General features: G+C 37.2%; 1 protein-coding gene across 1 annotated transcript in view; it reads right to left on the bottom strand.

Moving 5' to 3' along the window:
- SMOC2 (SPARC related modular calcium binding 2) overlaps positions 1 to 15,602 on the bottom strand; it is a 120,000-nt gene that overhangs the window by 54,065 nt on the left and 50,333 nt on the right. The window contains exons 6-7 of the mRNA XM_010005415.1: positions 14,195 to 14,245; positions 13,297 to 13,371 (exon numbers count right to left, since the gene is read on the bottom strand). Of these exons, the coding sequence (XP_010003717.1) occupies positions 13,297 to 13,371; positions 14,195 to 14,245 (126 nt within the window). The remainder of the gene's footprint in view (positions 1 to 13,296; positions 13,372 to 14,194; positions 14,246 to 15,602) is intronic.

Genomic DNA, 15,602 nt, shown 5'->3' with positions numbered 1-15,602 from the left:
TTCATTTTGAGAAATGCAACTGTTTCTACTAGTCAGTAGAACACATTTTTCTTCACTTCCACCTCCTATAACATAGAATTCTGTAAAGCTCCTTATTGTATTCAATAGTCCTGTGCTAGACACTATGTCAACCACCTCTCTGCTGAAATTTTTGCTTCTGCTTGTATTCATCTATCCAGACTGCAGCAGCTCTCCCAGAAACAAAGGCAGGGTTCGCGCCCTGGAGTTCCTGGCTATCTGCCCCAAATGCAAGCAGTGAAACCATGCTGTCTCCCTGCACTAGCTGATGTCAGATGCTTTTGCATACAATATTTCATAGGCTGCTTAAGTCTCCCCAGTGACATCTCAAGAAGAAAAACATGGGCCAAGAATCTGAGCACTGGTCATTCAGGCTTACAGTGTTGACATTACAACACATGCATTGAGTTTTATTTTTTAAAAAATACAAATTATCTTCCATAAAAAACTCATATCTTTAGCTAGGGAAACATTCTTACTTAGAAAAGCATTGGATTACTGCAAAAAATATCCTTTGCTAGGATCAAACACCTAGTTGCTCCCTCAGTTTAGTATCCTTCAGTATCCCAGTGTAGCTACCACAACTGGAAAAGGTATCCCTGAAATGGTCTCTGAAATCCTACATAGATAAGTAATTACACCTTTCCCTGCTCACTCAATCTAAGAATCAAACTCGCTCTCCCATCTGTTGCACTGTTCAACTGGTTGTTCCTAAGAACTCAGCTTGGCTTGTGAATCGCTGCATTTTCAGAATACAATGCATATTCATAGCATGATCTACAGCCTTTATGGTGAAACTCCTCATAAGGCTTCCAATTTATGCCTTTGGCTGCAGCAGTAAAAATGAGAAGGTGGAAGAACAGAGAAATGAGAATCAAGAAAATGCTTAAAATGCAGCAACATTTGAAATTGAAGAATACTACCTAGGAAAAAAGTGATAAATATGCAGGGAAGATCAGATATTGACAGAAGAGAAAGCAGACTGCAAAGGAAGGACTGGAAACAGAACACGAGAATTCTGTGTGTGCAACCAAGAGTGAGGATCCTAGAATAATTTTGGTTGAAAAAGACCTTTAAGATCACGATCAATTATGCTAGAGATAAGAGAGACTATGATAAAAAAGGTGAATTAAGCTTAATGATTGTATTCTGACCCAAAAACTTTCTTACTCAGTTGTACAGGGGACACAAAGATCCAAAGCAAAGCATTCAGCCTTGCTGTGGACAGAAGATGCTCTGTATTAAAGTCACACATGCTCATTTTGACAAGTGCATTGAAAAGGTGATTGCACCATGACATCCTTGAGGCTAGCACTATGGTTAGTTATGTGACATTATATTCTCAGACACGCATTAAGGTATTAATGACTACTCAATGTTTCTGAATATTACTTCAGTGTATAAAACACATCACTCCATCTGGAGAGAATGAAATTGTATAGAAAGGTAATAAAGAGAAAATACTTTGTTCACTCTTTCAGAGGGCAATAGTGGAGTAGCTGAGCCCTCGTGCTGACAGCACATCTATTAAAGTCAAGAGGAGTTCCAGCTATACAATGGCAGCAGGACTGGGGTGGACTGTCCCATTATCACTGATAGAGCAGACTGATACCATGTACTAGCTACTTAAAGAAATGAGTGTGCAGTGTGTTTCCAAGAGAGGCAATAACACCATCTAAATGTCCACATTTAGAGGAGAATTAAAAGAAAAATAACCTAGGCCTGATACTCCTCTCTCCTCATAAGGCTTTCAGTAGCATTACCCTTCTAATTGCAGTGGAGTAAAATGTATTTACACTGCACTGAATAAAATGAGGTTTCATGCCTGCTTAAATTAAACTATCTCCTCCTACAGTAACTTGCTATTATTATATTGGACTGTTTAGTTATAGGGATGAACTACAGGATGTGTGACCACATTAGAAGTCACTGTTTCATACTTGAGATGTTGATAGGGAAAGGGGGAGAAGTGATCTTTCAAATCACTGACATTTATACTGGTATTTTTTGGCTTTGCTACTTCTCTGTTGTGTCAGCTCTAACAAACTAAAAATCATATCCTAGAAATTATCTTAAATTGCTTTTTAGACCTGATCAAAAATTGCAAGAACACTACAATTATAAGTCTCTTAAGCTAGGCAGGATGCAGACTTTAATTTTTCTCCTGTTTGGCTGAATAGAGTAATGATTCTCTCACTATGTTCAGGCAGTGAGGGCTATTGAGATTATGGCTTAAGCAACATGGTGGGAGTTTGGGGAGAATACGAGGAAATATCCAAGATCAGAATTTACTTATGGGTCTGCTCCCCAAACCAAACAGGTAAGTAAACCAATAGAAAGCTTCCCTGACTCACTGCCAGCCACAGAAATGGCACAGTGCTGCTGTGAAAAAAGGGTGGACCACACTATGGCAGAGTGTGATAGTTACAAACCTCTGCAAACAATCACACTCCTTTCCCTGTTGAGAGTTTCCATTGTAATGGAGTTCACTAAAGTAAATGTAATCAAACTGGATCAACCCTTGTCAGCCCTTACATCAAAAGGATTTTGCCTCAATACAGACCTCAAAATATGGCTGAATGATTCAGAGGGAGCCTTGCAGACACTCAACTCTTCCTACAATTTGAATCTTGCAATCTTGAACTATTTTCTACTTTCTTGCCAAAACTGTCTCTCAGCTTTTGAGGGCAGAAGAGGCGCCAATTTGACTTTATATTCCTCTGCTCCCAGGTCAAACACCAACCAGTCTGTTACCCTGATCTAACTGGGTGCACTGGAAAACAATTCAAGGGCATTACAGGCCACACACATTTCAAGACTTTATGTATTTATAATGGATTCTAGTCCAACAAAAACTCCATCTAAGCAGCCATCCAAACAGAGGACAATAAAACTGGTAAGTTTCAATAGCATTAATATCTCACTGGAAAACAATGGAACAAGGTAACCCACTGTTTAAGTGAAGATAATATGGGCAGGGGTTTCATAGCTTGTTATGACTGTAACATGATTGGTTGAAAAATTACATTGTGACTGTCTTTGGTAGAAAACCAGGTCTTTACATGAAAAGATGTTTTTAATTCAAAGTGTTTGTTTTTCATAAAAAACCCATGTTTTTAAATGAGAACAAAAGCAAAAATAAAAACACACAAATTGTTTCTTTCAGTTGAAATTCTCAGAGAACAACAAAATCCAAGATGCTTACATGTTTTATGAGGTATCTCTGAATTTTTTAAAAGGGAAGACCATTATATCCTGCATGTACATTCAGCCTAAGGATTCATGAAAAAGAAGGATCTAATGAAGATTCAAAATTACAGGTCCCACAAGGCATTACTATGGCCAATCAATATTTTGAGTTTTGAGCCAAAACTATTCAGCTTTTTTAAGGGGTTTTTAGTTGTTTGAATTTTCATGTTGAAAATACAATTTTTTAGCAGAAAATGAACACATTTTCAAAAATTAGGTTCCCTAAGAAGTCTATTTTTTTCCAGAGAAGGCTGTGTTTTAAACTAGTTTGGTATATTAAGCTTTGCCCTCTATTTTCTCTTGTGTTTTTTAATGTACCGGGAGAATTTAAGATCTGAAATTTAATTTCCAGCCTTAATCTTATTTAAACATAGTTTTATTTGTGGTTGAATGCAGATACTTGGCCTGCTGTTCTTAAACTAAAACAGGTATTAAAACAGCTTAATGAAAAACAGTGGTCTGTCTCTTCAACCATTGCTTCTTCTCCAGTAACACAGAAATCTACTGCATTAGGGCAACAATAGTTAATGCTATTTCTAGGCAATGCAGAGTGCAGGGAAAACATAGTTTCTAGCATTTATCTGGAACAGTCTGTTGTGAGAGAGGACAGAGCATGATGGACAGGGTGGAGTGAAGAGGAAAGCAAGCCAGTAATAATACAATAATTGGGGTGTTTACGGCATCTTGCAGATGAAAAGATCTCAAAGTGGTTTTACATACTTTAGCAATGTAATTTGACAAGAACATGTTCCCTTGTGCCAATTATGACCCTTGGTGTGGCTTTTCATGGAGAAGAGGCTCTACACTGGTCCCAAACAGAAAAGCCAATGTATTGCATTTAGAGCAGGCTAGGGGAAAGCATGGATAACAGCATTAAGCAGGAACCTTAAGAGTCCATAAAAGCAGATGCTGCAGCAAAGGCTTGGACTGATGCAGTAGCTGTGTTGCAGACACATGGCCAGTGCACAGGTTTTGGAGTGAATTCCATTCCTCCCACAGAAGTCCCTGTAGGAATTCAATTACTCTTGCTTTTGTACCAAATGGAAAATGTTAACATTACTGATGAAGCCTCAAAAAGTTACTGTATCACATGGCCATTTTTTCAAGAATTAAAGGGAAAAGCCAAAAATTTATTGGAAAATAATTAAGCAACTTATAAATTGTAACACAAGCTTTCAAGCTTTTCAAGGAGTTTGTTCAGATATACATGTTTTGGCAAATACGAAAGTTGGAAGTCATATGTGATAAATCACCCCATTAAAAATCCCTTCAAATTTACCACTGTGACTGCCCATAACCTGATCTACCAGGGCGTATCTAGAAATTAATTAGGACTGTCAGAGATGCACATATCAGAAAACTGAGGTAAAACTTTTAGCACTAGGGCTGATAAATGTTACATGGCTACCAGTGTCCTTCCATGGTCGGTATTTCCATTAACAGCAGTCAGAGTTTTTGTGCAGAACATGTCCACATCGAGGATTAGAATTCTACAGTTCACGTAACATATTAGCTGGGGAATATTTTACCATCACTGGTTTTGCCTTTTTTTTAAACACTTCTTACTCAGTTACTGGAAATCACAGAATTGTCAGAGTTGGAAGGGACCTCTAAGATCATCCAGTCCTACTCCCCCGCTAAAGCAGGATCCCCTAGAGCACATAACTCAGGACTGCATCCAGGTGGATCTTTGATATCTCCAGAGAAGGGGATTCCACGACCTCCCTGGGCAACCTGTTCCACTGCTTTGTCACCCGCATAGTAAAGAAATTTTTTCTCACATTTAAGTGGAACTTCCTATTGTGCCTTCCAGCTTGTGCCCATTGCCTCTTGTCCTGTCACAGGGACCTACTGAAAAGAATCTGGCTCCATCCTGGCACCCACCCTTCAGATAATTATAGGTAGAATGGACAGTTGGCTATTTGACTTACACTCATGGAAGAAAGAGAAAATTGCTTTCCTCAGAATTGTCTAGTCTGTCTTATAAAACCATAAGAATCCTACCAGAACAGCTCACTGGATCACTTTCATTAAAATTAAGAGCAAACCTTAAAAATTCTGGTTTTCTTAACCTTAGCATTTCCAAGAGTTTTTAGCAGCTTACAGATAAAGACATAAGAAATTCTTAACCTTGCAAAATGTAGGAGAGAGTTTGGTGGATATCCTCCACCTCACTTTCTTTACCACCTATATTCCAAATAGAGTTTCTTCTTGTTCAGTAGCATAACCACCAATTCATTGAAGTTTTGAAAATATAAGTCTCAGAGCTCTCTGACATTGCAAACATTTCTTCATTTTTTAAATATATTTTTACTGTCTTGACCTCTAAAGCAGTATTGTATTCTCAATATTTCAGAAGAAAACAAGACAACTGTTCAGATGCCAGTTTGCAAATTTAGATGCCTAATTCTATATGCTCACACTTGACCTTGGCCTCTTGTCCAAGCAAGTGCAACAGAATCAAGAAAAATTTTGCATTTAGTGTATTGACAGAGATATGCAACAGCTGCTGTTTATGCTTGTTGCTCATGGGGCTGCTAACAGCCCTGGTGGAGCAGGTAAGGGGTGGCATCTCTATATGGAACATGGAAAGTTTCTCCCAGCTGTCAGGTCATTGGGATGATGATGGAAGGCCTGGCAGCTCTTACTATCGATGCTGCTGGACTTCTTGTAAAAGCTGTAAGCTCTATCTTCTATATACCACTCAGAAATTATGGTATAGCCAGATCCAGACTGCATTGTTGGGAAGATTTATGTCTTTCTGAGAAAAATTATGTCTACACATATGATCCAGTCCAATGTGTTCCTGTGCATTAACAGGATTCACATTGGGTTTTTGCATTTGTCATTAAAATATAGACTGCTGGCCTGAAATTTCTCTTAGGATTTATGAGGCTTATTGATGCTTTTATGATTTTACAATCTTATGTCTGGTAAACTGTGGAGTGGAAAGCGACAGTTAAGCAGGGGAGTGCACATCTAAAAAATACACAACTTAAAGCAGGACTGTCATGTCATTTACTTGCTGCAGAAAGTAATATGATATAATTAAAAATGGCCAGGAAAGATTACTATCTGTTGGCAGCAAAGTTTAACACACGCAGTAAAACAGAAATTGTCAGCATTGCATAAAACAGATCTCTTTTTTCTTTTTTTTTTCCTTTTTTTTTTTTTTTTTTTTTCTCTCTCCACAGTGGGGGTCCAATAAAACCCTGGAACATCCTGAGCATAAAGAACATTAATTGGATATAAAACAGAACTTGGTTTTTTAATGGTTTAGGATGGGAGGATCGTCTCCTTTAGTGGGAGCAAAAAACTGGAAATGTCAGTGCTTGAACCTTATAAAGGTTTTGAACTAATACATAAAATTAAAAATAAGATAAAATGTTTGTGAACATTATTATTAAAGATAGGACAGTACTATAATAAGCATGACCCAGCAGCCTCCAAATTAAGAATATATCATAATATACAAGCACTGTGGGGAGGTCTGGAACGCTTTATCTTCTTGGAAGAGGCTGAAAGAACTGAAAGCAAGCTAATTTTCCTTTACCAATTTAGGACAGGCAAGGCAAGGCAAGGTCAGGCCAGACCAGGAAAGAGGACCAAAGAGTATGATGCGTAAATTTCTTCACAGGTGAAGAGGATGAAGAGTACTGTTCTCTCTTTAGCTACCTCAAGACTAGGGTACCATTAAAAATTGCTACTAAAAAGTAAGACGAAGTTCTCCATTAGGAACTAAGTCAACCATTTACTGATTGGCCCTAATGGTGTGAACAAACAGTGGTTTCAAAGCCACTAGTTTTTCAGCTGCCATTGAATGCTACTCTGAAACCATTCTTTTTCTTGACAGAAAACTAACAAAAAACAAAAGAAAACTACCTCCTACTCTTCAAAATATTTTAAAATAGGACAGTAAGGTAAATAACAAGATGTGACAGTGCCTTACACATCTGCCTCTTCAACAGCTACTTAACAATTCTGCTTATATAGTAAAGTCCAAATCACAAACTCTAGTCTACTCCAAATAATTTAGTTCGTTCAGAAACTCTAAGGGGAACATTTAGTGAGTTGGCAACCAGAGCCAATTCAAAGAGTTTGAGGAAGACTGTTGGTCTGGAGGTTTTTGGTCCTTCTTCGTATCAGTTTTTCTTACTTAATGTCCTCACAATACTTTTCTCTTTACCCTCCATGGTGACATAACAGACCAAATAACAAATAGTTATTGTAGGTTTTGGACATCAGACCAGCTGATGTCTCCCAGCAATGACAAATTTTACATGGCCCAGAAGCCAGATTTGTGGCCATCACAAAACATTCAGACCTTAGCTGCAAATGTCATGAAGAGATGCTAATGTCTTTTATTCTGTAGGGAACTGATCAAGCTATAAAGTTCATATTAATAATTTCTGGATTTGAGCATGGCCAAAATTTGGCAGAGATTGACTGCCCACCGGTAATGGACAGAGCTCCCATTGACGGAATCAATGTGTGGACTTAGTAACCAATTGATACACTTGAAATTTCTTTAAAACAATGGTTCTTCTTTCTATTTTGCTTTCATGACTTGAATCACAATTCAATGCCATTTCAGCTACTCAGGACTATCAAACCTAAATGCCAGAACATCACAGATTTCCACATTATTAAATAAACATAATGCAAATCTAGAAAACTTCTGATTAATTTGTAGTAAATACGTAACTGGGAACATACAACTGGGTCTTAATTTTTTCTTGCTAGCTCACACAGCTTCAGCTGCACACACTTTATCTTCAGTCAATATTAAAAACAACATCTGGAAAATGCAACAATTAATGAGAATAAATACAGTCACTGAGCTGTTACTCATTTTCCTGTCTGTAAGTTACTCACTATGCTTAGAGAGGAATAGCCATTAGGATTGATGTGATTGGGCAGACACACAAGCTCTTTATTTCCTCTGAAAAAAAAAAATGCTACATGGAATATTTTGTATGCAGACTTTTTTTTAACTTCAGGACTGAGTTTTGCCAGAATAGGCATAGCAGGAGGATATTAGCCAGGTTCAGTTTGGAACGAACATAGAATACAGAACAAGGATTGTCTTAGTCCTTTTGTAAGAAGGTGAGTTTCAGGGAATGATCAGTGCACAGAGATTCCACTGGAATAATTGCCTCTGAGAAACAAAACAAAGTGATCTAACAAAACAGAAACATCACTGGTAACCAACATAGTTTCCATGCGAGAAAAACTGATATGTACAAATGCTTTAAAGCAATCAGATGACAAGGCAATAAAAACAGCATTCAGATCTTAGAATGTCACTCTGTCACATTAGTCAGTCTCACTGGCAGACTTTGCCAACAGATTCAGACTATGCAGACAGAGAAATGCAAGCAGCTAGTTGGTACAGATTCAGACACATAGTCTCTACTTACATTATCGCTTTAAATTTCCTATTTTACTCTATCAAGAATGTATTCACAGTAGATTTATACTAATTATTTTCATTTGCATTTGCAGTCACCCTATACTACATTACTGCACATGCACTTCAGTGTCCTCCCAAATGGATTTTGAGAATTAAACTCCTGTTGGATTGAGCCCTCTGGGGCTAATTGTTAAAAAATTGTAACAGATTTTTAAAGCCTTGAAACTGATAGTCTACAGTAAAATGGCAGCAATAAAAGACTATTCCATTGTGTCAGAAAATTAAATAAAAAGCACGTGTTCTTTTCATATGTGCACAGCCAAAGCCAAAAATGAAGATGATTCTATATTACCAGAATATACCAGTGGCTGAAATCTGGGCATTCTTGAAGTCACTAAAGCCATAGGTTGAGGAGAATGAATTCTGATTTAGGATTCTTCACTCTGGATGAAAAATGTCATAGTCACATGATCCACTACTGTTTGCATAGATGGCTTAAGAATTTTGACAGCCTGACCCTGCCTCAGCAGGATTTATGCCAGAACAGAACTTCCTGTGGGCCAACCCTATTTTATGCTGGATCATGCATGGCTTGTCCTCTAGCACCTGCTTAAAGTATATAAGCATAAAGCTGCCAGAAAGCCTGAAGCTGGCACAAGCACTACATCACATGTCTGTGCTTGATCCAGATGAAAACTAAACTAGTGGGTGAACGTGTAGCATGTAGTCAGAGTATGAATGGTAGTTCAACCACTGTCTGGGAGTTCTGCCACTGACTGCCAGGGGCCCTAAATGTCTACCCACTCATTCAAGTGTTTAAAATTTAACACGTGAATTAAAGTCAAGTTCAGTCAAGTACAAAGAAATGCAACAATTTCTTCCCATCTTCTATTTTGCTGGTCATACCCAGTCATCAAAAAAACACCAATTTTTCAATAACTTTATGATGCTCAATAAATAAACTACTTGATTGATCAATGAACATATAAATCTTGAGTGTTAATAATGCCATACTATTAAATCTTTACAGAAACCAAAAAGTATTATTAATAAAAGAGAATATGACTGAATAATAAATACCTGAAACTGTACTGTGTCTTAGCCAATGATACACTATTTTACCCTAGCTATTTAACTTGGATTATATTACCACCAGAATCTCTAAAGACCTTAAGCACATATGTACATTTATTCCAGATTATGAACAACATTTGTATCTGTGTTTGCAAAATTTAAGACATTTTATACTGAGTATTATTTATTCTTATTGGTGTGATGTACAGACTATATTTAGAAATTACTCCATACTTTAAGAATTTTTTTGAACATTAATAATGTTGAGTTAAATTAATTTCACTTTTTCATGGCAAGGCTCCCACAAAAAATTAGAAAAAATTGACCTTAAATTTCAGCTAGTAAAATGAAACCTAAGCTTCACTGGCCATAGTGAAAAGAATTATACTACCCTTCCTTTGTCTGCATTAAAACTCAAAAAAACCCCATACATTCTCTGAAAAATGTTACACTTGGTTCACAAGAATCCCACAGGGATATAAACTTCTAGTAGAGCAGATGTAGCAAGGAGAATGTAAGAGCTTTCCTCAGGGAACTGCATTTTCCCTGTTAGATGCTGAGAAAGTATTTGCCTGCCATGCAGTGTTCTCCACTCACACCAAGGCTGCTCCTAGCCCTGAAGCTACAGCAACTGGCAACTGCTGATGACATAGTCTAAAATATCCAGTTTCTTCAAGGCAAAATATTCTGGTCTTTAAAAATGACAAAAATCTAAAAAAATATTACCTGGACTTTCAAGTGATACAGGGATGGGATACAGTTCATCTAAAGCACAGATACCTTCACGTAGATATAAACTAGTCACTGCACTCAGTGAGGTCCAGTTATCTAGTTAGTTGGTCAAGTGCAGGTGTAGGCTTACTGCTGAGGTGGGCTGCTCTACAGGCTCCACTGACAGCACTGACTACATCTCCACAAACTATGGCAGGACTTTTAGGCATTGAGATGTCATACAGACCACAACATTGTAGGCTGTTACATTTTTATGCATTAACCACATTTTTTATGGCTGTTGGTATAATTCATATTTTTGTCACTCTGATGTGGGTGGCAAACCCATAATATTTTCCATGAAATGGAGGAAGAAATGAGGAATGCAGGGGTAAAAAGAAATCCAGAAGAAACAAAAAATCCACAAAATACCTGCAAAAGCATCAAGACATATGGATAAAACAAAATATCAGCAAGCACTGTTATTTTAGCAACTAGATGCATACTTTTTTTTCCTAGTTCTGGAAAGAAAATTTAAAAAGAAAAGAATTTCAAAATCATTTTCAACATACAAAAAGAGCTAAAATCCAACACTCTAAACAGAGCTATTGTTACATGTCCTGATGTTGAACAAGTTTTTGCCAGCAGTAACATTTTGCCATCAAAAGCTAATAGGCTAAATACCACTCTTCAAATGCCTTTTGTGAGCAGCAAAGGCCTATTGCTCTGAACTAACGAAAAAAATGTGAACATGGATATGCAATTCCAGTAATTTCATGCCCTGCATCTCTAAGTCTCCCAAGTGTCATTACTCTATGTTAAATTAACTTAGGCTTATTTAATGAAATGAAACACTGGATAACTAACATAAACTAGAATTCCCTGAGTCATTATTTTCTATCTTCCAAAACCTACAAGCCTATGCTGATTTTACTGGCTAATTGTAACCAAAAGCCTTGGCACCACTCCAAGAGGTAATAAGGGGAAAATCTAGCATAGTTTTGTCAAGACCTTAAAAGACCTGATTACTGCATATCACTCAGCTCAGCCATCAGAACAATTTACACGGTTACAGACATATGTTGTATTTTGGGAGTCTGGAAGGGAGACACTGCCAAGTGCAACTGGGGAAGGCACTGTTCTCAGCACCTACATTCATCCTGACCAATTATGTCATATTGCATATATGAGTGAAGCCACAGCAGAGAGAGCAGTGGTCCCCTCTGGCACACCAGGTATCCCTACAAAATAAAGCAAAGCTGGCTACATAGTGTGAGCTGACTTAGTTCTGCTAGTCTGGGTATGGCACCGCAGACTGGAGCATGTGCTAGCCCCGCAGAGAGCCTCTGTACGTGCTATCATTGTAAGCAAGTCCTATTGTCAGCAAGTCCAACACAATCATGCTTTTGATGCTAATGTTACATGGGCTAGCAATCATGACAGGTGGACTACGCATATGGTTTCTTCTCCTTTGCAAATATGTCTTTACGTATTTTCTTTTCAAAATACCTTTTCTTTGGTGTTTTTCTAAATTGTGTGTGTGTGCATGTGTTGAAGCTTTGGCTTCAAGCAGCTACACTGCAAACTTAAGAAGCCTTACATTAGATTTTGCCTCTAGCACTGTAAAAATACTCCCCAAAGTGATGTATTTCTACACATCTTTTATACAACAGAAAACCCAAAGGAATTCTGTGCTTGCTAACACTGACTAAACAAAACAAATAATAAATCTTCAGCACAGAAGGTGTTTGCTTCAAACTCTTGTCCACACTCTAAGGTCCTTCCCTTAAGTACCTACTGGAGCAACTGGCAGCAGAAAAAGTATTAATTAATTTAATTAATATTGCTTTTATGTTAAAAATAGTTTATATAAAGGAATGTGTAAACCTCTTAGTAGGATATGTCTGTCTTTCTTATGGTGATTGCTTGTCTTTTTAAATCCTTTTGGGCCTCAAGTCAGTAAAATACTTTAGCACAGTACTTAATGTTAAGCACATATCAATTTCCACTAATCTGAAGCATGCCTTTGGATGACTTACTGAGCTATAGCTTGTGTCATTAATGTTTCCTTTAAAACTAAACATTTTTTCCAGAGAAAAAGAAACCAGGAAACTAAAGAAGATTATGTGAAGCTTATTCCACTGAAAAGAAGGAAGAGTGAATAAAGCCTGAAAACTTGTTCTTCCCCAAAGCATCAAAGGTATCTGCATATTTTAGAGGCTTCAGTCTTAGGACATTCACCTGACATTCCTAATCAGTGGTGAAAAAAGAAAAGCCAAAATTCAACAGTTATAAAAAAGGCAACACAAATAATTTACAGTAAACTGGTGACCAGTTTGATGTAGCAAAATGCAAGTTACACTGTCTTCCCAATTTCCTGTTAACTGGAAGCTGTTTTCTGATAGGAGTTTGCTTTTTTTCAGGTTTGCCTCTTAAGATTTACCACCAAACCATTGTAACCCACATTGTCATTTTCCAAGCATCTTCTTGCTAGACAAGAAGAACACACAAGTAGATAAAAAAGAGGCAGAGAATTACAGAGGATGCAAAAAAAACAATAAATAAATTAAAAAATCGTGTCCACTCAGAGATACAGACAAATGTGAGCCAAAGACTTCAACGGAGTAATGTCTACTGAAGCCTGGCCAAAAATATTTCCATATAAAAGAAACACTTGAACCTACAAAATCATCACAATGCAAGTCATTAGTTGCTATCATATGATGAGAGTGGAAGCATAATGGTTATTAAAATGGCTTTCACTTCAGTTTTAACAAGGCTCAATGCATGTCTTCACAAGAGCTTTGCAAAGTAAGGACACAAGTTCTTACCTGAGCTTTTATTGGTTTTGTTTTGTCTACTCTTTACTTGCTCAGTCCATAAGGTAGGATAACGAGAAGCTATATCTAGAAAAAAATCAACAGAAAAAATTCTTAAAATGCTACAAGTTTTTATTTTATTTTTTTTTTTAAGTTACTAGCAGCTGAATAGTAAGTGGCTAGTTTTAAATATACATGGATCTATAAAAGAAAAGGGCATATTGGTTTCTTTCAGGACAGTTAAAATCTTTATTCATGCAAAGGCATGAATAGTTCCTTTCTTATTCCATTGATACTAAAGATTTAAATAAATACTTCTAGACTAAAATTATGTTTAATTGGAATAAAAAACTCCCAGTGTGGACCCAAAATACGTAATAACATCAGATCAGATTATGCAAGATTTGCATTGAGGGGTAAGGCAGCCAAAATACAGGACTATCATTGCATATGGGCCTTGAGCTTTACATTTACAGAACAGTGAATTTTCACAGAGTCAAATAAGCCTGACAAAACATCAAATGTAGCATTTGATTAACTAGACAATACACTAAGGAAAGAATTTACCCTTTATCTTCCTTATGTAACCATGGAGTTTTAATCCACACTTTGGCTCAAGTTTAAAACCTGTCTCTGCCCCGAGTAGCAACAATCAAAACAGGTAATGTCAGTCGCCATATTTACAGTGTCACCTCAGAACTACCACATGAAATTTGTTGCTTGTAAGTAAAGACTTGCTTGTGCTTATTGTCTTTATTGGGAAAAATGTACAGAGGCTTTCAATTGCTTTCAATTTCTTGCAACTGCTCCACAGCTGTTGCCTTAACTCTGAGGCAGCATTTGACATTGTGGTACAGGTTCCATACTGCATACTTCAATACCACACTGTTAAATTCCTGGTGCTGCTCACCTTCTTCATCACCTTGAGGCTGAGTCTCCAGTGCAGGAGCTGAGGCATCATCTGAATTCAGAATGGAAAAGATTTGCAAGGAGACTACAATTATGAGAGTAAGCTAAATAAGTGTACATATATGATTGATACTAATGATTTGCACATAGCCCCGGCCGGTCAACAAACAATAATTTAAGCATTATTTATAGATGCTACACAGCATAGATATATCTACAGACTATAGACTATAAATGGCTGGCTTTTGAAGTTATGGCTGAGGAAATGTTTGCAGGGTATCTGATGAAGCATGAAATTATCACATCACTCCCTGGATAAAAATTCTTCATTGTTCATGCTGCATAGTGATACCTATAGATTATAAATGATCTAAAGAAGTAATTATATAAATGTATACGAAGGGTAGGACCTGTGAAAACAAAAGCAGTTTTGGGTGAATGAGTGTCTGCAGATATGTTGACACCTTAGAATGAAAGTTTCTTTCAGCACAGCAGGACCTGTTTTAACAGTCAAGCTGATTTTGGAAGCAAGTTTCACAGATTAAAGAATCAAAATATTATTAGCGTAATTCTTATCCTCCAGTCAGTCATCTCCATCCATCCACTACCAGCCATTACTGCAATAAAAAAAGGAAGAAAATTTACAGAAATCATAAGAGGATGTGGGTAATTTTAGGTTCAGTAAAACACAGTGGAAGTAGTGCTGAAAAGGAAAAATCCAATATGAAAAAGTATTTAAGTTAGCATTTTGTGAGAAAAAAGTGGTACTCAAAGGCCTACCTGTACCTTATTATGCTTTTATTATTCCAATTATTTCATATACTGGGTAAATATGACTTAGTAGGCCTTGCTAGTACACATATTCCAGTCATTGCTGTTTCCTGTAACATGGAGCTAACTCCAAGACCAAGATATCCCACAGCAAAGAGCATCTTCCATGCAAGTGTTTTATTAGCATTTATTGCAGTTTCATAACTGGATCTCAGAACAACATAGTTTCCAGATTGTTTGCCTGGCATTTTCATAGAAAACAGAACCAAAGGAAACTGAGGAGCTTCATCTTGCATGTAACTAGCAAGGTAACAGCAAGCAGCAGCTTTAAGGTTAACACACTACCTGTTTCCATTTCTTCTTGCTACTCAAATTCAGAACAGTCTCCTCCTGTTCTATTTCTTGTAACCATGCAATCTTGTAGGGGGGTTTTGTTGGTTGGTTTTTTTGTTTGGTTAGTTGTTGTTTTTTAAAAAAATCTGCACGGTCTTTATGCAAATCATGCAGAGGATTTGGAGGCACTGTGACCTAGAGGTCACATTTGGAGGCCGCTGTCCAGTTCACAGCAACTACAGATAGCGTTTAAATACCAAGAGCAGGTAAAGCCACATTTTACCTGATTATTCATTCAAGGTTCA

Source organism: Chaetura pelagica, unplaced genomic scaffold, assembly GCF_000747805.2.
Source record: "Chaetura pelagica isolate M959 unplaced genomic scaffold, ChaPel_1.0 scaffold551, whole genome shotgun sequence".
In the NCBI taxonomy this organism is placed as follows: domain Eukaryota; kingdom Metazoa; phylum Chordata; class Aves; order Apodiformes; family Apodidae; genus Chaetura; species Chaetura pelagica.
The sequence above is the reverse complement of the archived record's forward strand: the minus strand, read 5'-3'. Positions and strand labels throughout refer to the sequence as shown.